The 26436-nt window shown below is 34.8% G+C and overlaps 1 protein-coding gene across 2 annotated transcripts in view; it reads right to left on the bottom strand.

Annotated features, from left to right (window-relative positions):
• Window positions 1-269: 269 nt before the first annotated feature.
• Window positions 270-26436, bottom strand: part of RtGEF (Rho-type guanine nucleotide exchange factor) — a 142396-nt gene continuing 116229 nt past the window's right edge. For both annotated transcript variants that reach the window (XM_089104674.1, XM_089104673.1), the window contains 5 exons: window positions 20267-20391; window positions 17292-17520; window positions 10922-10993; window positions 6731-6824; window positions 270-1958 (listed from right to left, as the gene is read on the bottom strand). In XM_089104674.1, coding sequence (XP_088960800.1) covers window positions 1799-1958; window positions 6731-6824; window positions 10922-10993; window positions 17292-17520; window positions 20267-20391 — 680 coding nt within the window. In that variant the 3' untranslated portion in view covers window positions 270-1798. The remainder of the gene's footprint in view (window positions 1959-6730; window positions 6825-10921; window positions 10994-17291; window positions 17521-20266; window positions 20392-26436) is intronic.

Raw genomic sequence — 26436 nt, 5'->3', positions numbered from 1 at the left:
AGCTCATTTTCGCTCCAAAATCTCCTGTCGTACTGCTACTACTATTACTACTACTAACAACTCACTGCAGCACCAAGTCACTTGAGGCCAACAAAGCAATGCACGCTTCTCCTCCATCCCAATATATTGCAAGCCTCCCGCTTTACGCCTTTAGTTGAGGAGGTGAAGGAAACAGAAAAAAGACTCCCGGAACTTAACTTATCTTTATAAAAAAATACAGCACATTTCGTTGTTTATTCAAGAATAATTCTTTATCGAAATAATTTGAAATCGATTAAAAACAACAATAAGGCACTCACAATCAATTACTAACGACAGTCAAAGTTAAATTCTAGCACAAGGACAGCCACACAAGGTAAAGTATCATCAGATGGTAAGTTAGCAGAAGTCAAAGAAAGTGTTTAGGAACTAATAACAATTCAAGTTATTGCTACTAGCTTAATCAAAGAAGTCTTTCCTATATGTATATAATGATCAACACTGGCGGAAATTAAAAAATCAAGAAGGGGACAAATTCACTTTGTCCCCTTCAATAAAGAGCCTAAAAACAGACGAAGTAATAAAATCTATTAGAGGTAGAATTAAGAATTATAACCATTAAGAATAGCAAGTTAAGAATAAGAATTAAGAGTAATAAAAATAAAAACAAGAAGGATGAGAGTTAGAATTATAACTAGGAAATCCAAAAATTAGAAGTAGAATAACAATTAAGAAAATCGAGAGGCAGGCAATTTGTGTGGTATGAATTATAAAAATTATTTATGCCTCAAACTGTTAGAGAGGGCAAATCAAATCTGGTGCAAAACAGGGTTTGAAGAGAGAAACTGGCCCCACCCCCACCAGCCTAATGACATGTACACCCCGATAATGTAGACAATCTAGTTATGATCAACTATCACAATTAATTACTAAAACAATCAAATTTGACGGATTTGCAAATGGTTAAACTTAACTTTTAATTTTTTTTTCCCCAAGACTACCTTGGAAGTCTTTTCAATGGCGACACTCTGGGTTTCTATTCATGTTTGGAGAGTCCTTATCATATCTTTGCTTGGGCTATCTCATAAGTTTTATACCACAAGTTCTATTATACACTATTATAGGACCAATATAGACTATTTCGTAGCTTCCAACATAATGAATATCTACGTACTGAATAGATCGTGATAAATTAGATGGCTTTATAAGTAGACACTGCCTAATTTTTAACGAAACTCGCTTAAGACTAGTCCGTATCCGATAAATTTCTTTGGCTTTTTAAAGGGAACGGGTAAGCAATGATAATAATAATAATATGTCAAACATTAGGTGAAAACCAATTTCAGTCTACCAATCAATCTAATTTTTAGAATTCGAATCATTAGGTACGAACAAATTCAACTATAACAGTTCGCTTTAAGCTGCAGTCAATTTTGAGTTGCGACTTCTAGGAAAGCCATTTCCATAACTTGCATTTGTCATTGGAGAGACGAAAAGGATTATTTTGCATGAAAAACAAAATATTGTGGTACAGCAAAAACAAAGAGAAATGATTAGTTGCATTATTTCCTTTTTCGCAAGAAAATTATCTGCAGGAATCTTGTATCACCAAGTTACAAACAAGTTGCTTCAAATACTTAATTTTCGTTTAAATATTTGCATCAAATTCATCTTCTTCTCGAAGATCACTGTCGTTCTCAATTACGAATTTGAGTTATCTGCGTACATTTACCTTTATACGGCTGAATAATTAAAACAAACATCGTAAAACGCTGTTATAACGGTACAGAAATATTATCATAAACAATAAAAAAGAAGGCTAAAGTTTTATATTGTTATTTTGGAGGTAGCACGTAAGAAGGGATTTCATTTCACTTTGGTCAGAAACTAATTTTTCAACAGTTCTGGTTAGCGTGGAAAGCTCAGCCTTCATATCTCTCACTTGGTCCTTTATCATGTAGACTGTATCCACCAGCGTCCTGGAATTAAATTGGTGATAACAATATTAGTTAATTAAAAACGGCTGGGTAAGATAAAAATAATAAAGCGCTGGGCAGACGTAGTATTTTCTTCCAACATTTTGAAAGCATGCGAACAATGGACTGGATTTTTCACAGAAAAGATAGCGTATTCTTGGCAAATGTTTTAAATTTGTAACACATGGACCTCTAACGAAGATCATTTGGTTGACTACAGAGTTGGATAAATGTAGCGTTTTTGAAGCTAGAAACGGTCGTATATATTCAATACGGGCGGGCGTATTCAATTCCAGTTTATAAACTAGGATTTCTTTCTAGGTTAACGCTCCTTTTGAGTATTTTGTGGGCTGACTTTTAAGCTCAGCATTTTCTCAGTGTGTTGGAATATTCTAAAAAATAAGCTTCCTGGGTATAACTACGATCCGTGACCATACCTGATATATATAAGGTTCAACACAACCAAGAAAACAAAGAAAACCTATTTTTTAAATAATCAAGAAAACTAAAGGAGGGTGATCTTAAACCAGTGGCAAAAAGAATTTCAATGGAGGGTGATTCCACTGGCTAAAAATCACCCTCCTCTTGTTTTCTTAATTAAAAAAAATTCTTTTGTTTTCTTCGCTTTTGTTGAACATTCGTATGGCTAGCTCACTTAATACGCTTCTTGATGGCTAAGCAAATTGTCTTTAAAAACTATTAATTTTTTTGTAATTCAAAATATTTTCACAAGAATGCAGTGCCCTTTTCTGTGAAAAAAACACCTAATCATTCACGCGTGTAGGCTTCTTGAAGCACTAGAAGAAAACGCCACATCTTTCAAGCCCTTAAGCCAACATCCAGGAAATTAAATAAGATTGCACCCGTATTTAAATCCCTACAGTGCCTAACTTTACAAGCCTTATATTGAAAATATTCAAACTAATTGAGATAATATCTCATCCTTCAATAAATCAGCATAAAACGCTCGAAATGAGCGTCAATGTAAAAAAAATATCTTGTTTTGAAGCCTTATATTGAAAATATTCAAATTAATTGAGATAATATCTCATCCTTCAATAAATCAGCGTAAAACGCTCGAAATGAGCGTCAATGTAGAAAGATATCTTGGTTCAAAAGCTAGAATAACATTCACCTGTTTTGAATAAGCATGACCCATTCACAGTTATATCCAGTACTTATGACTACAATGTCTAAAGACCGACTTTTACAGTTCTCCCTACCGAAAAAGTTTGGAAATTAATAATTTTATTTATTTATTATTATTTTTAATTCAGTTATGATTACTTATTTGATAGTTTGTTTTGATCTATTTATAATAGATTCAGTTAAATACTTGGTCTAACAGGTAAGCAGTTACGTGGAATTTCACGCAACCACTAACCCACATAGATTTTTCTCCAGCATGAAAGTGTTGTTTTTATTTATGAATGTTTAAAACAAAAATTTGAATGTGAACTTTGAACTTACGAACTTGAATTACTACTACACTAACTAGAGAGAATGTCATCAGACTCTTAACTTCAAGAAAATGTTCACTTCAACAGTGGAAATACATATTAATCCCCTTATGCAAAATCATATTTACCATTTTAATCAGTGTTTTTGTTATTTGACATTTCTTCACATTTAAATGTCCTGGCCTTATGTCGCTGTCGCTGGTCTTTGAACCACTTTTATTTTTTTTATTTTTTTCATTTTGATTGCTCATGTTACCTTAAAGGTACTACTATGAATAAAAATATTCTCTTATTATATTACATTATTACTAAAACCAGGAACTAGTTACGGTATCATCCAGATATAGGTGTGTTTACCGGACTAGGGGCATCAAGGCGCCACAACACACTGAGCCCATCTACAGTTGCTTATCTTTCCTTAAAATAACAGATTACACTGGAAGTCAATACCTATGGCCCTATGATTGCTTGATCGAGTCCTGCACAAATACGCTTACACAGAGAAAGTATTTTCTTCTGAGTTTAATCATGTATAACATAAATTTTAATTGATCTGATAATTGTTAAGTCTGAGCCGACCAAAGAACTCTGACAGGCATGTTTCTTCAAATTAACGATAGGAAATTACACTACTCACTGATTCGAACATTTAAATTATCCATTAAACGGTAAAAACACCCATTTGATCTTAGCACCCTTAGTATCATTCCAATTCGGCCTTCACCACTCCTTTTGTTGGACAAATATACTATTCTTCACTAAAAAATCTAGTAGTTTTTAAATTTAATGTTTCATGGTTTATTTTAAAGATAATGTTTTAATTTATAACGGTATATAGTTAAAAGCGTGCACTTATAACTTATAAGTGTACCTTTTTAACTCTTATTTATATTTTGTCGTTATTCCGTGAGTACCCATTTTGACATCCTTATGAACCGTCCTTTTGTTGGATAAATATACTATTCTTCGCTAAAAACTCTCGTAGTTTTTAAAATTAACGTTTCATGGTTCATTTTAAAGATAGTGTTATAACTTATAACGGTACACAGTTAAAAGGGTACACTTATAACTTATAAGTGTACCCTTTTAACTCTTATTTATATATTTTTTCGTCATTCCGTTATTGCTAGTATTTTTCATAAATGATGTAATGCACTGCATATTTATCACTGAAAAGGTTCAGTTTGTCATAGTATGTCAAAGCGGCTGGAAGTGAGTAAGGAAAGTAATAATTTTGCAGGCTATATTGTTTGGTTGAGAATTTGGTAAGATTTTATTTTACTAATAATTAGTAAAAATAATAAATTGTTAGTATTTTTCATAAATGATTTAATGCAGGTCATATTTGTCACTGAAAAGGTTCAGTTTGCCATAGCGTGTCAAAGCGGCTTGTAGTGACTAAGAGACAGTTCTAAATTAATAGGTGCGAATTTTGTATGCTATATTGTTTGGTTGAGACTTTGGTAAGATTTTATTTTACTAATAATTACTTAATTTGATTAGGCCTTCATTAGGTCAGAATGGCAATTGTATTAGTAAGTCTCTAAGAAAATATGCTGGAAAATATGCTATGAATACTAGACAGTCTGGAAAGCCCAGGCGCAACACCATGACAGTAAGTCGAAGGAACAGAACAGTAGAAAGATTGATCAGGCCAGCACGCCACTAGTATACACTCTTCATCTCACTCTGCTTCCTCACCCCGGAAAATCTATGCAATAATTCCTTTATTCAATTCAGTGAATTTGTTGAGCAGATAACTGAACTATATAATGGGTTGTCAGAAACAAAATATCAGGGGTTTCGCCTCACCAGAGTTTGATCCGTTCATTTTGGTAGGTTTTCTTTCTTGTTTCATGTCCCTAAATTCCGTCTGAATTCGTACAGTCATTCCAAAACCTAGATAAAGAAGGAGAGTGAAGCGGTAAACTAGCAGTTTACAAATAAAATAAAAAAAACCTACGAAAACCCCTGACCGCTTTTTATTGGCGAATTGCCAAATTAATCTCGATTTCCTGATCGGGACCAATGCCCAACTTCTCAAAAAGGGACAGATTGTGAGTGAAACAAACGATTATGGCCTTGAAATTCTAGCTCTGTCAGCCAAGTGCACAATAAAACTATTAAGGGGTTCATAGTTCTACAAAGTGGCACCAACGAAAAAAAGAAATAACTGTCGCTATAATACCATCGAAATCAGTGTCCAGAACCTTAATAAAATGGATTTCAATAAATAAGAGGATCCTTATGACAGGGTTCGCAGGTCACCATGCAAAGCTAATGGTGGTTGCATGCTATACACCAACTACAGATGGACACATAAAAAAGACCGTCACCAAAGATACCTTCAAGCTGTTACCAAAAATATTCCCAGGCATTATTTCGTCTGTTTTGCTGGTGAGCTTGAAGCCAAAGCGGGGATTGACATGTCCTGTTCTGATGTTCTTCAGATTCAAGGACTTGGCAAAATTAACGAGAATTATACACTATCGTGGACTATGGAGTAACGAACGACCTCGTCATCGGAAGGGCCTTCATTCAGCATAAAACCATCCGTGAATACACAAGGAAGCAGAATGTGGAGGAAACCACAACCAGATGACACAAAAAGTGGACCATAGAGAATAAATCCTCATCAGCAGGATGTCAGAGCTACATATCAAACAAAGTTGCATCACATTGTGCAAGTATTTGCTTAAAAAAAGTTTAGTTCATACTTAGTTTTATTTGACAGTTTAGGTGGTGATCCAGGCTTAATTTTTTTATTTTAGTGTTTATTTTGCCTGAAAAGGGTTCACATTCAGCGCAATGTGTTTTGAACAAACAAACAAATAAACAAAGAGAGAGAGAGAGAGAGAGAGAGAGAGAGAGAGAGAGAGAGAGAGAGAGAGAGAGAGAGAGAGAGAGAGAGAGATAGAGAGAGAGAGATATATATTTAGAGAGTGTTTGATTTTTTGTTGTTGTTAGATATTGTTATATTGACTTTGAGTGACATGGATAGGGCTACAAAGATAACGAGAGAGACGGATGTATATATAATTAAAGAGATAGAGAGAGAGAGAGAGAGAGAGAGAGAGAGAGAGAGAGAGAGAGAGAGAGAGAGAGAGAGAGAGAGAGAGAGAGAGAGAGAGAGAGAGAGAGAGAGAGAGAGAGAGAGAGAGAGAGAGAGAGAGAGAGAGAGAGAGAGAGAGAGAGAGAGAGAGAGAGAGAGAGAGAGAGAGAGAGAGAGAGAGAGAGAGAGAGAGAGAGAGAGAGAGAGAGAGAGAGAGAGAGAGAGAGAGAGAGAGAGGGGGGAGAAAAAAACAAAAAACTCACTTTTCCTTCACTACGACTGTTTCGCCATCTACTTCTTCGACTAGAATTTTTTCATCTTCGGGATTCAGCAAAGGTGGGGCAACAATCCCTGGAACTATAATTTTTTTTCATGATATAGTAGAGCTACATTGCCTAGTCAATAGTAATACAGAATTTGGATTGTTTGCGATTTGAATTCAACGTCTGCAACATCGGTCATTTTAACAAGTCCGGACATACGAAGATCGATCATTTTAACAGAAAATACGGATAATTCTCTAGGACACAGCTCTCCAATACAACTTTTCCGCCTGTTTAATAGAGCAAGACACAGCTAAATGACCTAATATACTCACTTAAGGAGGTTAAAAGGAAATGCCTAATCCAAAATTAAGTAGAAAACTACAGTATATAAAATATATACAAAAATGGAACTATGGTTAATAAAAAAAATCTCCAAAACCGAACACTGACTTAAGGAAACAAGTAAACAACCCTTTAAACTTATAAAACTGAAAGAGACATTCAGAGGAAGAAAATAAAGAGATAATACCAACATAAAGAACTTTTATTTTTCTCTGTTCTGGTTGCAAAGATCAGAGTCAACGCAGTAGCAGTGACTAACCCCGGTCGCATAGTACACAACATATAGTCTTAGAAACTTTGGAGAGCCTTATATTCGATATGAAACTGAAGTTTCTAGCGTCATTTCAGGGCACTGATTCATAATATTAATATACCCCATTCAATCAAAACGACCAAAATGTGTTTGAAGAATTTGCTTTTAAACGAGCATATTAAAGAGGTAATAAAGTACACTGACGTTTAAGTGAAACAAATTTCAATAGTGGCGTTAGTTTATTTGGCTTTTGAATCTCATCTATCTTTTGGACTTTTTGCCTCTAAGGAATCATCTTTTGGAGGCAATAAAATTAATCTTTACTAATGTAACTAAGATAAAGAATTTTTTATTTAAACACATATTTTAAAAAGTGAAATAAGTACTAAATGAGAAAAAGGAAAGTTACGATATTTTTTGAAGAATTATTATAAATGTTCTGAATTAGTTTCAACGATAAAAATAATGAGAAGTCCTAATAGAGCAAATATATTTCTTTTCGGTGAGTCATCGGCAATTTTAATTTAACAAATTATTATAATCGTCCAAAACAATTCAAGCTCTACCATTTACTCTTCAACATACAAACAAACAAACAAATATATATATATATATACATATATATATATATATATATATATATATATATATATATATATATATATATGTATATATATATCTATCGGTATATATATATATATATACATATATATATATAGATATATATATATATATATATATATATATATATTCAGGTAAATAAATAATAACGCAACGATGGCTCACCTGGCTGTTAACATCAGTTAGCTCAAAAAAAAAAAAAAAGCATCAGGTATATCATGAAAAACAGTATAGATTCTAACACAAATTGTCAAATTAAACAGCTGGTAAGAAATAGATCCTTTGACGCAATATACATTATTTTATTGTTATTCCCATTACATTTGTGTTAGTAACTTTTCCTTTGATTCAGAAATAAGTTTGCTTTCTATGTATATTGATACGCCTTATTAGAAACTCCTGGTAAGAAAAAGAGAGAAAAAAGACATATCTCTGCTTCTCATGCGAAAAACTTCAATGGAACTTCGTTTCAGTGGAACACACCTTTTGAGAGGTCTCAGGCTATAGTCTTCAATAAGTGTCAAGTTTACCAGACAGAATTTTTTACTGATTGTTGATTCTCTATTTTGAATGAACCAGACTGGTTATAATCATTTTAAGTTTTAATGTCGTTCTTTATTTTCATTATATATCACACAATCCTTCGGCTTTTTCTTCGTTGTAATCTAGTAAAGAACAAACCAATTGGAGTCAGGCAACGGAATCACTCAAATATGACATCGTACCCCAGAAAAGCAATTAAAAAAAATAAAATAAATAAAAAACGTGTCTTATATCATATCTTGTGAAAAGAAACAAATAACCTCTATACGCTTGTAAAAAGTCTGATAGAAAACTGCAGTTAGGATGAAAATATTAGCCATACAAACTTTTGTATTATTCACTTGGCAACCAGAGCTTTTAGATAGAAATAGCCAGCCGAACTTAATATATTATCAAACTGATAATTGGTCATAATTTTTTTTCAGCCTAATGATGGTAATAAGGATGGTAAGAAAAATTTATGAAGACAATAAACATCTGCGTGAAACAACTCACAACCTATTGTAAACAAACCTTCAAATGTTAAAGAAAATTTCACGTATTTTCAACTTAACGCCAAATAATTAAATAATTACCAATCAATAACACTTGAGTAACAGGAACATTTGACTAATGGCAAAATTGGATCAATAGTAAATAAATTGCCTTAATGGCTAAATAAAATGATAAATATGAGTGCTGCACCTGGCATTTTAAATTCATTTCTCGGACTTCATCCCCGAGCTACTGTCTTTCGTTTTTTACGCAACAACTACAAGTATAAATCCTCTCAGAAGTAGTTTGATAGTACGATGGGGTGTGAGGCATGCGAGAGCAAAGCAGCAATATTGCTCTTGGGACACACACGAAATTTTCTGGGGAATAGTCCAGTAACAAAACTTCATAAGACGCTAAGAGTTTATGTGAATATGACCTGTGTGAAGGGCCTCCGATATCCGATAATTCATGTTGATGGGTTCATGAAGAAAATTTTTAACACCATTGCTCTTTTTTTGTGGCTCATGTTGAGTGTTGAACATGCACAGTCAGAATGACAAATAGCTTCTCAAGAGTCGCACTTTGACAACTAAAAAGCCGCAGGTTGCCGACCGCTGAACTAGGCCTATGGAGAGGCATGCTCGAGGAACTAACGGTAAACAAGGGTCAAACAGTGATACAAAAGTAGCAACTAGCCTAAGATCAATACACAGCAATAAATAGTACAAACTTATCCTGAAAAGCTGCGCTTTTATAGTCATTTTAAAAAATGTGTACAAAGTGCAGGCAATCAGCAAACTTATCTCCAGATCAGATGAAAAATACTTATATGAACTAATATTGGAAGAAACTAGTGTCAAAATATTGGTGAATAAGTCAAGCTTATTTGATACAATTTTAAGAAACTTAATCGTTATAAAACAATTAAGAAAACGTGACAACAGTAAACGTGTCTATGGCCAGTAGGGAGAAAAAAGAGAACTATTACAAGAATATTTTGCCTGTATTCAACAAGGCGTCCTCAGCGGAGAGAAAGAAAGAGTTTAAAAATAACTACAAACAGACCTTAAAGAAAGGAGAAGAAATCTAAAGTTACAGAAAAGCAAAAATAAAAGATTAGCAGCTATATATATTCCGCTTGAGAATTTTCTTTTCATTCTACTTTGATTTTTTATTTTCCTCCCTTTTTTTCATGTAGTATTTTTACATTCTTTTTTCTCTATGCTGAGGACGGCTCGCTGGATATAGGCGAAGTGTAATTATTTTCCGCTTTCTTCCTACTGACCACAGCCCTGTTTTTTATTTTCGAAATTTTAGTCTTAGCTTTGTAATGGTAGGCCAGTTCGGCTTTAGATTTTTTATAACCAGTATAGCCAAAATACCAGTATATTCAATGTAGCTAGTTTCCAAAAAAGATGGAAATGCTCACAAATAAGGAAAATGCTTATGATACCCACTGGTATAAAGAAGCCATATCAACAATTCAGAGCAACTAAACTTACCATGATTTTATAATAAATAATGACTATTCATAAATTGCTAAACAGGACTGTTATTGATGACTGAGCGCCAGTAATTATAAAAAAAGACACTGAATGGTTTCCTCACTTGGGAATATTTACACAACGCTGCAACTTGGTGTAACTTAAATTAAAAAAAAAACGACTAGGTTTTGACACTGCTTCTGGTATATATATATATATATATATATATATATATATATATATATATATATATATATATATATATATATATATATATATATATATATATATTTGCATACAAATAAAATAATTTTTGTAATCAGGGAGGAGTTTATCGGTAAAGATTAAAACGAAGAAATCAAATGATCAAATTGTAGAAGTTTAAAAAAAACTAATGCATGCTCAAGACTGTTGAAAAAAGGCAAAAGGACACAAGTAACATTATAGCTATAAATTAACGAAGCTTACCAAGACCATTTCTTGAACTAATAAAGTAGCTATCTATCACATCAGACAGTAATTGGTTGTCTTCCTCTGAATCTAAAATTAAGAAAACGTATCAGCTGAGTTGCCAAAGAAAACTACTAAAATAAATATTAGAAATTTGACCTATTAATAAATCTAAAGGCTAATTTGATTACGTGTACCACTGTCATTAAACCAAAGTCATACCCAAGGAGGACGAATGCTTGAACTCTACAAAATTACAACTGCATTAAAACATTAATGTTTTGTCACCTAGTAGCAAAACACAAGTTCAAAAAAATCCCAGCTCTAGCTGGAACTGAGCATCTAGGTGGAACTGGCAGATAGACCGGATGTGAGTCGTGAAAGCCTTTTAAAGAAGTTTTTGTAGCTTAATCGAGCTCCACTAGATCAGGTAATGGTTAAGATAATTTCTTAAACCATATTGGCCTGCCATAATATAAGAAAAGAAAACGATAAAAAATGGGCTTTTTAAGGCCAAACGAGAACTGAATAAACAAACAAAAGCGAATATTTCGAGAGGACAACCACCTCTCTTCTTCAGAAGAGAGTAAATCACCGGCATCTCTGCTTAAGTCTAGGTCTAGCTTTAAACAGAGATTCCGGTGATTTAAGAATAAACGAGTCATATTTCGGTTTTCTCAAAAGAGAAGCCGATACTTTAGTAATCACTGAAATAAACTTTAAACCACTTTCCCAATCATGTAATCAAACACGTGAACAACCCCTTGGATCTCAAAGGATGTCTGCAGGAAATACAATAATTAAAATAAGAAATCAGATGTCATAGTTCTCCAACTGATTTAATTGCTGGTTCGGTTTGTTTTTGAGTGAATGAATTGTTTTCTTTCAACTTCTCAGTTGTTCGCTAGTAACTGTCGATGGCAGTTCATAATTTTTTGGATTTGGTGCAATTCGCGGATATTGGCGAATGATTCGCTTTTATGGTTATTAGGTATTCGGTTTTAATTTTTGGCTTCTACTGAATTTTATTCATCTTTTAATTATTGGGTTTTTTCACTGTTTTTTTTTTTTTTTTTTTGGTTTCTTTTCACATTGAATTTCCGCGTTTTTTTTTATTTATTTTTTTTCCTCGAGACTTTTCTTGAATAGATTATTTCGTTTCGCGCTGAAAAAGAGAGGCGGTGGTCCTCTCGAAGTATTCACTTTGTATGTTTAATCGGTATCTCGTTTGGCCTTAAAACCCCATATTTGATCGGTTCCTTTTCTTACATTCAGGTAATGGTTGGAGATCAGGGTATTCATAGACAGCTAATATTACTCCTGCTATATATATTAAGCTGTATACTGAAACCAACAAGCATTCTGACAAACGGAAGGAATCGTAAATAATTCATCCAGCCCACACGATTCTTGAACACAGGAACTTAACATTAAGATATTAACTAAAAAAAACCATAGCAAAACACACCAGTTGTCCAAAGACAATATTGATCACTTGTATGGCGCCTTAGATTGCGTTTTAAGTTTATAATTTGACCAGGATTGGGATTTTAAGTGTCTCATAGACACTATTTATTGTTAATCTTACCCTAAATGGCATACTTTCTTAATGCCACAATTCTTCTAAAGATGGCATTTCAGTTTTTTTAGAGATGACGTGTGTTATCAACATGACGTCCGAACATGGTATATTTCAAGTTCATTATTAGAGCAATGTTAAATTAAAGCCTGTAATCACCGTTTTGAACTTTGCACCAGATTTGGTATAAGCATTCAAAATTAAGTCTTACATCAAAATACAATAAATTAAATCAAAATTAAATCATAGTTCAGAATTCGATTTCAACAATGAAAGGCCGTAAATTCTTTTTGTAACATGGCTCTCAATAAAGGAGAAAGAGTAGAGAAACTTTAGATGCCTGTAGAACGCAATTAATTTTCGAATACACTTCCATACCCTTTCACCGGACTGTAATATGAATAATAGTAATTTAATATTACCATTGATACAAATCTGTAAATAATAGTAGTCACAAAAAGGAACCTACCATATCTAGAAACAACACGAGAAACGAACATAACCCCGTTTAGTAGATACCTACCTGCCATTTTGTTTTTCCTGCATTTTTTTGACAAGCCTGGGGCTTACTGCATTTTGTTTTCGTAAACGCATAAACAAAAACGGATCGTAAATGTAAATTTTATTTCATATTCCACATTCCACATTTTATTTCATAGTCAAACCGTTAATGCTAATGAGCGGTAAGTTTAGAATAACCCTCGTCGTCATGTAAAGAATAACCAAAAGTTTGAAGAAAAAATACTGATTCCAAATATGTAAAATTTAGTTTTAAATGTTGTTAGAATAAGAAAATTTGCAAAATTTTAGATTTGTTGCTCCGTATTGAGAAACCAAAGGCAAAACAAGCCAGGGGAGAATCTCGGAAGAGCTAAGGAAACTACAAACCGTATATGTGTGGTAATGTCCTCAATATTCATACACTGAGCCTTCACACTCCAGTTACACCGGAACAAAAAAATTAAATATTACATAGAAAAATAAATCGATACAACTAAATTATAGTTGGTTTCCACAGGAATACCTACCTCGAACCAAAAAAGAAACCAAAATTCAGAGCCACTTTCTTCCTCTTCAGAAGCACTAATAGGATCCATATAAGGATATTGGCTTCATAGTCTCACCAGACACAAAAAGGATGTGATTACATTACCCCCCCCCCACCACATAAGAAATGTTTGACACCAACAGAATGATGGAACATCCAATTACCATTACTATCATACGAGTATACACTCCTGACTGTGTCTAAACTGAAGAAGTGAGCAGCCAGTTCTAATTTCAGCTGCAAATTCTCACCGATCAAACCGAAAGAAACACACATACATTATTATGATTCACTTCAATGCTATCGTTCAATGTTGTTTAAACATAAAAGGTGAGAAAATAATTCATGTTTGTCGAGAATGGACTGTATATGCCTAATAGCATCTTTATAAAAATGAACTATAAAATGTCTCCTAGAGATCACCCAGCGGAAAGACTGGAAATATGATTGGTAATGTGTTGACATTTAGATGCTGAAAAACCTCAGTGACTTTAAGGCTTCATTCCGTGGTTTAGGCTCTGAAATGGGTTACACACTCCTGGTGCTCAATTTCAAAGCTAAGTTGAAAAGCACTTCTACAAAAAAACAGAACAAAACAAAAAACGGGATTGTTCATGCCCCCCCCCCCCAACCAAAAAAAACAACAAAACAAGAAAAAATACCCCTGTACCTCCAGCTTGTCGGAGAAAATGCCTCGGTATTCTAGAAATCTCTACTTCTCTTGCAACTCCTGGTGATTTTGACTAATTGGCCGCAGTCTTAGAGAGGCAAAGAGTCCTTTAGGATACATAAAACGAAAAGCGAACAGCCGGGAATAACCAAAGAGACATTCCAGCTGTGTAACCAGATATGTCTCTTTAACAACAAAGCTGGCCTAATCAGCCATAAAATCTACACATATCTGAAAAGGAAAATAGAACGTGAGGTCTAAAAAGATTGCATAGCCATATCTCAAAGAAAGACAAATATGACAAAATTAAGTTTAAGAGCGGAAATAACCAACAACTCTTCAAGATCGTACACGATTTATCTATGAGAGACGATTCCATTCCCAAAGCAACCCTAAACAAATATAGAAACAGCATCAACAACCTCAAGATAAAATCTGAACAACGAGAGAAAAATTCTGTCGGCGAACTGAATCCAAATACATAAAAGGTATGAACCAAATTAAAATATAATATAACATCAAAACTCTTCCGTGGTAATTTTACAGATAGCATGACATAGAACACAAATTTTTACAACAGAGTAAAAAAATTAATCTGAACATACCCTCTGCATGCCAGATGATAGACTTCCTAAGATGCTCCTCCACTGGAAGTCGGGAGGCGTCCGTCATGGAGGAATATAAAAGAAAATGTTCTTTAAGACGTACGAACGTGACATAAGAGCCCTTCAGACTAGTCTCACCCCATCTACGCTGTGGCTGACTCGATGGAAGATTGGAGGCTACTCAATGACGCCCTACGTGCCTCCAAAAGTACTGGAGGAATTAAGCTAAGATAAAAAACAAAAAATAGATTGTTTTTTTACTCTGTTTAATAAACAGTTGTTTTTAAAAGATATTCTCAGGTGTACAAGATACGACCAAAATAATTTTCATACTGGAAGTTCTGATTTCTAAGTATTTCTCTAAGCTAAAAAAGTGGAAATAACGCATTTAGATCAACAGGAAAAATTATTAAACATCACGGGAGTGAAATAAAACAAGAAAACACGAACTGAACCAGTCAATAAAAATTATTTTGGCCAAGGGGCTGGGATATAATTTTTTTTTAAAAGTATCACATTTGAAAATTAAAATTTCCCCAGCCATTTCCCCTAAAAAATTTTTCCAGTCAAACTTTCAACCATCCCAAAAGCATTTCTAATTGGTCAATACCAGTGCCCTCTCCTCTCACCTAGATAAGAAACAAAGCCAGAGATATGAATCCTTAAACAAAAGAAGGCTGCGCAACCAGAGAGCATTAGTACAAAGCTAACCAATATAGGCTCAAATCACGTCGTTGACCACCACCAGGAGGTTATATCAGCCATACGGTCAACTGGATATGACCCATAGTCATGAGGTAAGCCAGCTATAGCTTTGATGCACTAAGATGTTCAAGAAAGGAAAGTAATATATACTATCAGTCTGACGAGTCATCAAGCCAGAATAATGACCCGAACCTTTCTATTGCGAATTCAAGTCGTCAAAGCGTCCACTCTGGGATATTTCAGTCAGGCTTTTAACTACGTCATTTAAATATTGACCTGTTCAATTCTGTTCAAAAACTAATGGGGCACTTTAATAAGCATAAAAAAGACTTTCATAACCTTTTCATCGATTTCGAGAGGCATTTGACCAAAGTTGGAGGGGATACAAGGAAGAAAACAAAATCTGACAGTCAAAACTTTAATGAAGATAATCTACTAATGGCATTGATATTCTTCTTGATTTATTCACAAACGCCGATTCAAAGGACCCATTTGTGAATTAACTAAAATGGAAATCTATGACCATACTAAATTATTATGACTAAAGATTTTGACTGTAACATTCCTTTTTCATCCTTGCGACGAAATTGTCATAATCCTTAAGAACATATGCAACCCATAAAAATACCACAGTTCAGCTTACTCATGGTTTTGTAAGATTGTGTTTTATCCCCCCACCTATACCATTGAAAGTTAGAGCCAGAACTGTTTGAATCCTAGTCGCCAAGGTTCCCAGTACAGACAATATTTACCAGCTCATCACAGCTGCTGCAGAGGAACTTGTCAGGGTTATGATTACCACCCCCGTGATCGAAGATAGTCTATGTGGCAAGCAAGAAAAAGTCAGTCCACTTCTTAGCACAAGGAAGAACTGATGGAGCTTGTACCCGGGAACAAGTGCAAGTAAGTAACTGCTGCAGAGCTATGAAGACAGGTTGATTGTCTCAGCCAATTAACAAATTGTTGATAAATTAATACAAACTAATGTCTAGAAAAACAAACCTATAATAACGTCCCACAAGAACAAAGAAATCCACACTCAGGCCAGTTACTCTAACGGTAAGCAAGTTCATCCACCTCAACAATTGTCCCATTGCTGACATCTGCTTTAAAGCCGACATTAACTAGTAACTGGCACTTACCGGCTCAAGCTCTAACCAACTCGCCAACATTGAAACATACAGCCATATATGGAACGAGCTTATAGCTTAGTTTTTGCAGATTGATTATGCCAATTGCTTGATATGGATGTGAGACTTGGGTCTTTAGATTCGAAAACAAGCAAAATATTCTTCCATTTGAAATACGCTGTTTCCAACTCATCATGAGAATCAACCAAGTTGAACATAAGACCACACGAATTACATAGAAGAATTATACAGGCTTAAGTAATTTCAAAGAATCAATTCTAATTGTAAAAAATGTCCTCGAAGGAGCCATTGATTGAATTCAACCACAGTGAAAACCACAAAAAGTCATATAAGTAAACTTCAACCAATAATGAAAACTTCAACTGTCACGAGCTAAATGGGACCCAATTAAACACAGTGCGTTAGAAATTCTGATGTTTGACTTCAGTTTTAACAACTAAGCAGAAGAAAAAAAAGGCAAGAGATTAAGGTACTTTACTAGGAATTTATTTCGGGAGAGGAGCCAAAAAAGATGAATTTTAAAATATATTTTGGGAAAATGCGGGAAAAATCATGTGATTTTGAGATTGCTGACCCTCACCCCCCTCTCATGAACGAGCAAAATAGGACCTTAATATCAAAATATCATACCTCTTTTTACTTGCTGCCTCGAAATACTCAATTCTTTATTTGTCCTTATTGGTGGACGAGGGCTGAATATCAACGACTTTCGAGGCTTTGACGATGACTGGGCACTGAGTTCCTCTTTCGGAGGTAGAACCGCGGAGGACCTTTTTGACAGGTTTGAGGGTGGTAGGCTTGGGAGGGATCGGTGGTTTGACGGAACACGCTGCAATACTATCCTTTGAGGCTGCTGGCTCTAAAAAAGAAAAAAAAAAGAAAAAAAGAAAATCAAAACACCTAAAAAAATTATCTTATCAATTGAAACTCCTTAACCTTCAGCAGAATGTTCATATAAAATTCTTTAACATAAAAAAAAAAAATCATTTTTATCTAAAACATGTACAAGTTCGTCTAAAATATGTACACATTCTTCTAAAATGTATACAAGTTAATGAGATCCAAAAGAGCTACCGAGAGTTGTTCAACTACCAGACACCCCATGCTAATGTTATGGACAAAATGATTAGTATCGGTATTATCCAGGGCCATCAGGAAATCCAAAATCATCCAAATGATAATAAGAGTGTTATCTAGTTTTTTAGGGGGGGGGGGGGCAACGGTTGAAATATACAACTTTTTTTTTTATATTTAGACCTAAAATTATACGTTTTAGCTACACAAATATTTGAACAATCTGTAGTAACCATTTACCTATGCTTGTGTACCACCTCTCCTTACCCACTAGGAGGCTGAAATCATACCTGAAAAGGAAGTAGGATAGGACATTGAGCCTGACTCCTCTACAATAATTAGTTAAGGTTTGCAAAAGAAAGAGTTGAAGAAAATATGCCCCATTTCACATAATTCTACACATTAACTTAAAGTGCACTTTTCTATATGCCTCCCTCCCCTGAAAAAGTCTCCAAAACTCTCTTCCTGAAGCATATGCGTCAAATACCATTTAAACTATTAATGCCGACATTAAAAATTAAATCCGACATTCCGGCTGCATATCAATTTTTAACTTACTATATGAAGAAAAATAGCATAAGAAAATCATCTGAAGTGGGTCAATATTGAAAAAAGTGCCAGAATTTTGGATTAACATCCTTTTGTAATTTTTAAATGGCTGCTTTATCGCATATATTTTTTATGCGATTATATATTTTTTATTTTTTATTTAATTACATATTGAATATGAACCACAAACACTAGTCCAAAACAGCCTTTGGTCTTCAACTGACCTGATCCCGTCGGTTTGCTTTCGTTATGTTTCTTTGTCATCTCTGGATAGTTGCTCTCAAAATGTTCCTTATTCATGGCCTGTCAATAAATTAGTCATTTGTGAATGATATTTAAACCATAAATAAATCCAGATAAATTAAATTTACGAAATATGAACTAGAGAAAAGTCAAACCTTCAAAACTTCAAATATTCAGTAAATTGAAGTTAAAGCAAAAGTAGATGCATAGATGGTATTGGCATTCATGGACCAATCATCTGGTCGAAAAATATCCGTTATTTATTGCATTTACTAATGTGTTTAAGCAGAGTGTTTTTAGCATGAATAAGACAATTTGACAAATTGACACATTTTAGCATGAATAAGACAAATTGACCTTTAAAAAAAAAAAGAAAAAATTAGCATCCAATGGCCATTTTTTTTATTGCTTGGCATTAAACCTTACTATTAGAGAACATCATGAGCATACAACGTTAAGACTCAATCAAATAAAAGACGGTTAAAAAAAGGAAAAGAAAGAAAAGCGAATGGAAAAGCTTAGATATAGACGTAGTTAAATTAGTTTTAATAAAATAAATCTGTATTCATTGTCTAAAATATTTGTTTTAATGAACCACTAACGTAGTAAATCACGTAGTAATCACGAGTAAACAGTTAGTCAAATGCTGATACACTGATTTTCTCAAACTGTACTTGGTCAAATTGGCTTACGAAATGCTAATTAATCATCTAAATGAATAATTACGCGCAGGTACACCACAAGGGGAGGGTCCAACAATCTCTATACACTCAAGGTTTGCACATAGTAGAAAATTGACTCTCTACACAGACTCAATCCCCCTCTTTTCCCTAATTACGTTCCTACAAGCGTACTTATGCGTATTAAGAACCAAGGGGATGATCCACATGAAAGGCAAGGTGTATATACAGGAGAAAATATATTTTAGTACTTCAACGTTAAACCAAGCAGTTAGTGAGTCTAAATCAATTCGGGACTACTCATGCTTTACCTTTCACAGCAACTTTAAGGGTCCAATGGGCGTATAAGGAGCTTGTATACACCTTGCCATTCAAATTCAGGTCAATGTCACTCGTTCCAGATTCCACACTGGCTTCTTTCACTGTCAATAACGGTTTTTTGGGACTGGAATCAAGCATAATAGTCTTTCTTGATATGGAGTTAAGCGTTTTAGCTGATTTATTTCGAACTGAGCACGGTAAGTTGTCGGTGGAAACTGAAGTCAAAGCAAGCCCAGAATCAACTGAATTCGAACATTCAAATGGCCTTTTTGGCTCGTATCTGGGGGCTTTTAGACTAAAAATTGGCATTTTTTGGAACTCTGGCAGAAATAGATTCGGCAACGAACAAGCCTTTAAAACAACGTCTGGAGGTTTCATATTAGTCGACAAACTTAAATGCCCCGGAATTGATGGAAGATAAAATGAATCACTCGATTCCCAGCTTCTCAAATCTGAACTGGCAATACTGTCTCCATAAACCGTACTACAATATGAGCTGACAGATCCACTTGACGCAACAGAATTCAAACTAGCAGAGCGTGGCAAAGTAAATGTAGGATATATATGAAATTCAGCGTGAAATAATCTATTCTTCCGAAGTAGAGCAGGATCATAGTCAAAAACACTTTCCAACATTTCTTCCCCTTTAAACAATGCTCGTATCAAATTTCTAGTAATCTTTTCTTCTTTAACTAAGTTTAGAATATAACGAGTTAGCCCGATATAGGGGCAGCTTACTTGAGGTACTGGCAATAGTGCCATTGATTTGGAAGCAAAACGAATCTGTTGTTGTAAGAGATCAAGCCACTTGGTTTGTTCTTCTTTTGTTGTGCAGGTAACAGTGATTGGCTCAATTCCTGGACCTAAAATACAATTTTTTTGAAATATAATTTTTACAAAAAATTTTCGAACAGTTTCGCAAAAGTTTCCGAGAACAATGTTAATTCTAACAAGTAAAATACAAAAGCCATTTTCGCTCTTTACTCTCACAGTGTCTTAAGATAAGTTTTGCCTGAAGATGGTAAATTTTGTCTATTAAAAACCAACAAGGGGCGTCACTATGTAAGTTTCAGCTGGTATAAAAGATTGAAAGCAAAATTCTTCAAGTGTTCCTTGAAAATTTACATATAAACAACAACACTTCTTTAAATACCTATGTAAAAAGGTTTATAGCCCTTTTTTGTCAGTGCGAAAACAGGGTGCTTTTATTTATTTCCAGTAGAATTTTGCCGGCCGGAGAACCAAATTTTTCAACTTCGACCAAAAACAAAAGCAAACCAAATGTATCAAACCGAAGGTTGCCGTGAACTCGAGTTGCTAAAGCAAGATTCAATTTTTATCAGAAATAGCCTACACTTTATCGGCTCTGTTCCTTTTCTACAACGACAGCCTGTTTTTTTTTTTATCTGCTTCTACCCTCTTCTAATGCGTATGCTTTGAAAACATTCATTGAAATATACGAGGTTTGAAATTGTAAGGTACCCTCATTTAAATATTTACGCTTTCGGTATTAGGCCTACACTGGGTAACAGCCAAAAAATTGCCAGGGGTTTCTCATCTGATTCAGACTAATTTTGGAGTTCTGAGTCGGAATATCAAATTCATCTTGCTCTATCAGGTCAACTTTTTGAGATACAGCCATAGGCCTACCTGACGAGTGGTACATATGCTAATATTAGGGGTTTTTAGTTCAATCATATTTTGCTTGTAGAATACATTTAATTACAACATTAGTTTGTTTCTCTAAAGTATATGCATTCGTGTATGCGTGAGTGCAAGGCTATTTAGTTAATCCTTAGTCAATCAAATTGGCTCTAAATTTCCCTGCCTGACATTAACCTGTATTTTTCTATTTCTTTCACTTGATCAATATGGCTTTGGCGCGACGGTCATGCAGGAATGATCCTTACGTTGTCTGCTACATCTGCAAAGATCACACGCTGTCAGTGGACAGGAGAAACATAATAGGATTTGTAAATTGCGACTACGAGGCTTACTTTGAAGTCAAACTGGGCGACTCAAATAAGTCTTTGGCACGGCATATGGTGTGCAAGATGTGTATGAAATACCTCCAGCAGTGGACAAAGGGCGCGAAAACTTCACTGAATGTTGGGATTCTAATGGTTTGGAGAGAACCGTTAGACCATGCATCGGATTGTTGCTTCTGCGCCATTAATAATACTGGCATCAACCGGAAGAATTGAAACAGCCTCCAATACTCTGACCTTCCATCTGCCCACTGTCCAGTTGCTAATTGCAAAAAATTTCTATACCAGCGTTCACAGAGCTTCCCGACAGTGACAACAAGGCCATCGCTGCAGGCGAGGAAGGATATATAGAAGAGGAGTGTAAAGCACAAGATATTCTGCAGCCCTTTTCACAATGTGAGCTTAATGATTCGGTTCGGGATCTCAACTTTTTGAAGACTTCCTCAAAGCTGTTGGCCTCCAGACTCAAAAGAGAAAATCTATTTGGTGAGGATGCACATATCACTTTCTTTCGTAGAAGACATGCAGACTATATGGGGTACTTCTGCAATGAGTAAGACCTTGCGTACTGCAAAAATGTCGCGAGTCTTCTTGGTAAACTCGTCGCTCCTCAATACGGTCCAAAGGATTGGCAACTCTTCATTGACAGCAACAAGCGATCTTTGAAGTGTGTGCTCCTCGACAACAGGAACCGATTCACCTCAATCCCTATTGTGCACTCCACAACTATCAAAGAAAAATATGAAGCAGGGAAGTACGTGCTCAACAAAATCCATGCATCATCTGTGTTGACTTCAAGATGATGAACTTTTTACTTGGTCAGCAGTCCGGGTTCATGAAGTAACCATGCTTTATATGTATGTGGAACAGTCAAGACAGATCCCAGCACTATATAAAGAAAGGGTGACTGGCACCAGAGCAGTTAGTAACTGGGGTGGTAAACATCATAGACAAACCTCTTGTTGACTGGGAGAATATATTGTTCCCACCACTACACGTGAAACTTGGATTAATGAATCTGTTCACGCGCGCTTTGGACAAGGATGGGAGGTGCTTCACCTACCTGTGCTGAGCCTTTCCTTGACTGACCATTGAGAAGCTGAAGGCCGGTATTTTCGATGGCCCACAGATACGGTAGCTCTTGTAGGACACAAAGTTCAAAAACTCAATGAAAATGCTATAGTGCAGTGCGTGGAAATCGGTTGTACAGATGGTGAACAACTTCTTGGGGAACACAAAGGCAGCAAACCACGCCATACTCGTCAGCAACATGGTAGAAGCCTTCCAAAAACTCGGGTGTTTGATGAGTATAAAGATGTACTTACTGTTCTCACACATAGAAAAGTTTCATATAGAAGTTTCAACATAGAGAGAGTGTGTTATTAGCCTAGTTATAACATGGGCGTATTATCAATAATAATAATTAACAAATAAAATAAAAGTTGGACATTTTTTGTGCTGTTTTAAGTTGTTTGTAAGCCTCATCACAGTCAACACAACAGAAGTGATTTATTAAAGACCAATTCGTCTTCCATGTAGAATCTAATTATCGTTTTTTTTTTTTCAATGATGCATCATATAGAACAGATGGTCTTAGAGGACAGGGGAATGGCTCATCCAATAGTAAATTCTGACACTTAGTGCCCTTTGTACTAGACAAAACTGATCAAACAGTAGCCTGTTATTCCAACAGCACCCTATTAGTGCCCTGAATCCCAGCATGGCATTGGACGAAGCTCAAGACATCTATTTTAATTAGAACGGTTGAAAAGTCGACAAAATTTGCCAGTGAAAGATAAGTGAACCCCTCGGAACAAGGACCTATAGTTTTGCAAATGGCCAATGCACAAAAGAGACTTTATAGAAGATTTAATGTGGAATGTTATACCTCATAATCACCTGAGTAAAACAAAGATCTAGGTTTATTAAATTCAGAAGTGTTTTGAAACATTTTTCTGAACATTTTGTGTGAAAAAATAATGTTTAAGAAAAGTAAAGAGTGAAATTGTCAAAAAAAGATTATTTAAAAAATATCCAACTGCACCTTATTGCCCTTTTTTTCGAAAAGAAAAGTATTGACATATAAAAAAGTTTAAAATGACCTCGGAAGTCCTATGGAGAGTATGATGAATAGGAAAATAAGACAAACCTTAGGGACCTCGAAATTGAATTATTTACTAGCCTTCTTCGGACTTTTATTCCAGTTTATTTCGCTAAGACCTAAGATTCACCAGCAAATTCAAGGTAGCCAAGTGAAACTTAACACTAAACGATTTTTCGGCTTATACAGCAAGATGTACATTGCCTTAGTTATTAACTATTTTTTGGAAATACACTATGTCATTAGAACTTCCTAGGAAGGAGCAAAAACGTTAAATAGGTAGGTTACAAAATCGATAGACGAAAGTTATGTGTAAAAAAACCACAACAACAAAAAACACGAAAATACACAAGTTTTGTCAAACAGTCTACTTAATGCTTACAAAATCTTAAAGTACTTAATACTTTGACTGCTTAAAAAGAATTAAGTACATTTATTCATATATTAATATTTCATAAATATTATAGTTAAATTTCATAAATATCATTTACTTGGTTATCACTCCAGAAATCGATATTTTGAATACCCTCAGAACTCCGAATAAAAAAAAAAAAAAACGTAACATACACTGGTTCCACTCAAAACAATATCTTTCATCTACTTAGTTAATAATCCTTATGAATTTAGAAATGCTTGACAATTGGAGACTTAAAAAAAAACGATCGAGTCCATTATTATACATCTCTAAAGTTTTACTTGAGATAAATGTCCACCCCTGCCACGCTAGATGTCAATACCCTTAAGTGACTTGTAAATATTATCCTATTTCAATTACTGGTCAGGATATTTCAGCAGTCACAGACATGGGCGCCCATATGGGGGGGCAGGGGGGGGGGGGGCTCTTGCCCCCCTGGCTGAATGATGATGCCTTATTTTTATATTTTTTTTCTGAGATTTGTATTATATAGCATTAAAAGTAGCAATTAGACGAAGTTTGCCCCCCCTGGAATTCAGCTTATGGGCGCCCATGGTCACAGAAGAAGAAGTCTCTGTGCTCGTCTGATATTTTAGACAAGTAGATTTTCTCATCTCTTTAGGAAGAAAGATCGATAGGGGTTAAGGACTGGTTGTCTCAAATACGAAATTGGTCCGGTGTACCTTTCGCGACAAATCCACAATTCACTTCTGATTAATGCTTATTCTATTATTGACGAACTGTTGACTTTATCTAACTATTTTGAGAAGATAATCCTTAAAAAGTTACTAAGTTTGACGTCTTGTCTCGTTTTCTTTTTCATTTTCTAGGTCCTGTATTTTCTGACTTATTTAGTATTTGTCTGTATAATTTAGTTTAGTTTTATATCTGTTTTAAATTCTTCTCTCAATTATTCGTTTAAGCAATTGTAACCAATTGTTAAATCAAATCCTGATAGAGAATGGTCAATTTTGTTGGGTGAAAACGACCCGACAACATTATCATGTTAGATCTGGCTGGAACGCCTAATCAAAATTGAAACTCTCTGAAGTTGTTTTCGATTAAACACATCAGTCCACCTTAATAATTGATTAATTATAATATTAGTTCATGATAAACCTAGGTTCTGACAGAGAACAGTTAATCTTGTCAAAGCAATCTCATCATGCAAAACGTGGCTTGTATGTCTAACCAGAAGCAAAATTCTCTGGTTTTTCTAAAAAAAATTCCTACTTAAAAATGTAAGGTATTTAATTTTAGATAGGTAGTTTAGATATTGGTTTAAGTAACAATACAATTAGTCTATATTTATTCAATTTTGTCCAACTGGGAAAACCGATAAAAAAACTGAAGATGCAAGAGAGAAATAGACAAAATTAGCGGCTGCATGAATATATCAAACAGTTCGTCGCAACGAGCTGTAAGTAAGGAGTGACCAGGCTCAATATTAACCAAAACTCTAAAAACTGAAATATATATAACAAACATATAAGTTTTATTAAGCTTAGCCCAACCCATCTAAAGCTACGAACCTGAGAAAATTTGTCTGATTTTCAAAAATAGAAGTAAAGACCCCATAGAAGTAATTGAATTTTAATGCAAATCACGCCATCAGATACAGCATATCAAAGAACCATACTGTAGATGTTTCAAGCTCCTATCCGCAAAAGTGTGGAATTTTGTACTTTTTGTCAGAAGAAAAATCACAGATGTGTGTGTTTTTTTTGTTTTTCCCCAGGGGTGATCGTATCGACCCAGTGGGCCTAGAACATCGGGAGAGGGCTAATTCTAACGGAAGTTAAAATTTCTAGTACCCCTTTTAAGTAGCCAAAAAAATTGGAGGGCAACTAGGCATCCTCCCACGCCACTTTTTCTTCCAAAATCGTCTGATCAAAATTTTGAGATAGCTATTTTGTTCAGCATAGTTGAAAGACCCAATAACTATCTCTTTGGAGATAGCATGATCCCCCGCAGCCCCTGGAGAAAGGTCTTTAAGCTATAAAATTTTCACATTGTTTATGTATAGTATTTGTTATTGAGAAGTATGCATACATTTTTTCGGGTGGGGAGGGGACGAATTTTCTGCTGGGGAGTTTTCCATGGAGAAGGAAGTTTCCAGGGGGTGAACTTTTCAGGGGAAATTTTACACTGGGGGAATTTATCAGAATTCCTGTACGAAATTTCTTTATATGTCTTGCTTGCTATTTACCAATTCAATTTTACAAATGGAGATGTTAAAGGTAATTGTCCGGGGTAAATTTTTGTCATGATTGAATTGTCCAGAGGATATTTTCGTGGGGAGGAGAATTTTTCCGTGGAGACCGAGTCAGATATGCAGGAGTTATTTAAAAATCAATAAGAAATTAAATAAAAAACAAGTTTTTTTTCAATTAGAAGTAAGGAG

This window comes from Artemia sp. Qi Xiang Cuo, chromosome 18, assembly GCF_049724085.1.
Source record: "Artemia sp. Qi Xiang Cuo chromosome 18, ASM4972408v1, whole genome shotgun sequence".
NCBI classification, from domain to species: Eukaryota; Metazoa; Arthropoda; class Branchiopoda; order Anostraca; family Artemiidae; genus Artemia; species Artemia sp. Qi Xiang Cuo.
Note: the sequence above shows the minus strand (reverse complement) of the source record. Positions and strands in the feature narration are given on the sequence as shown.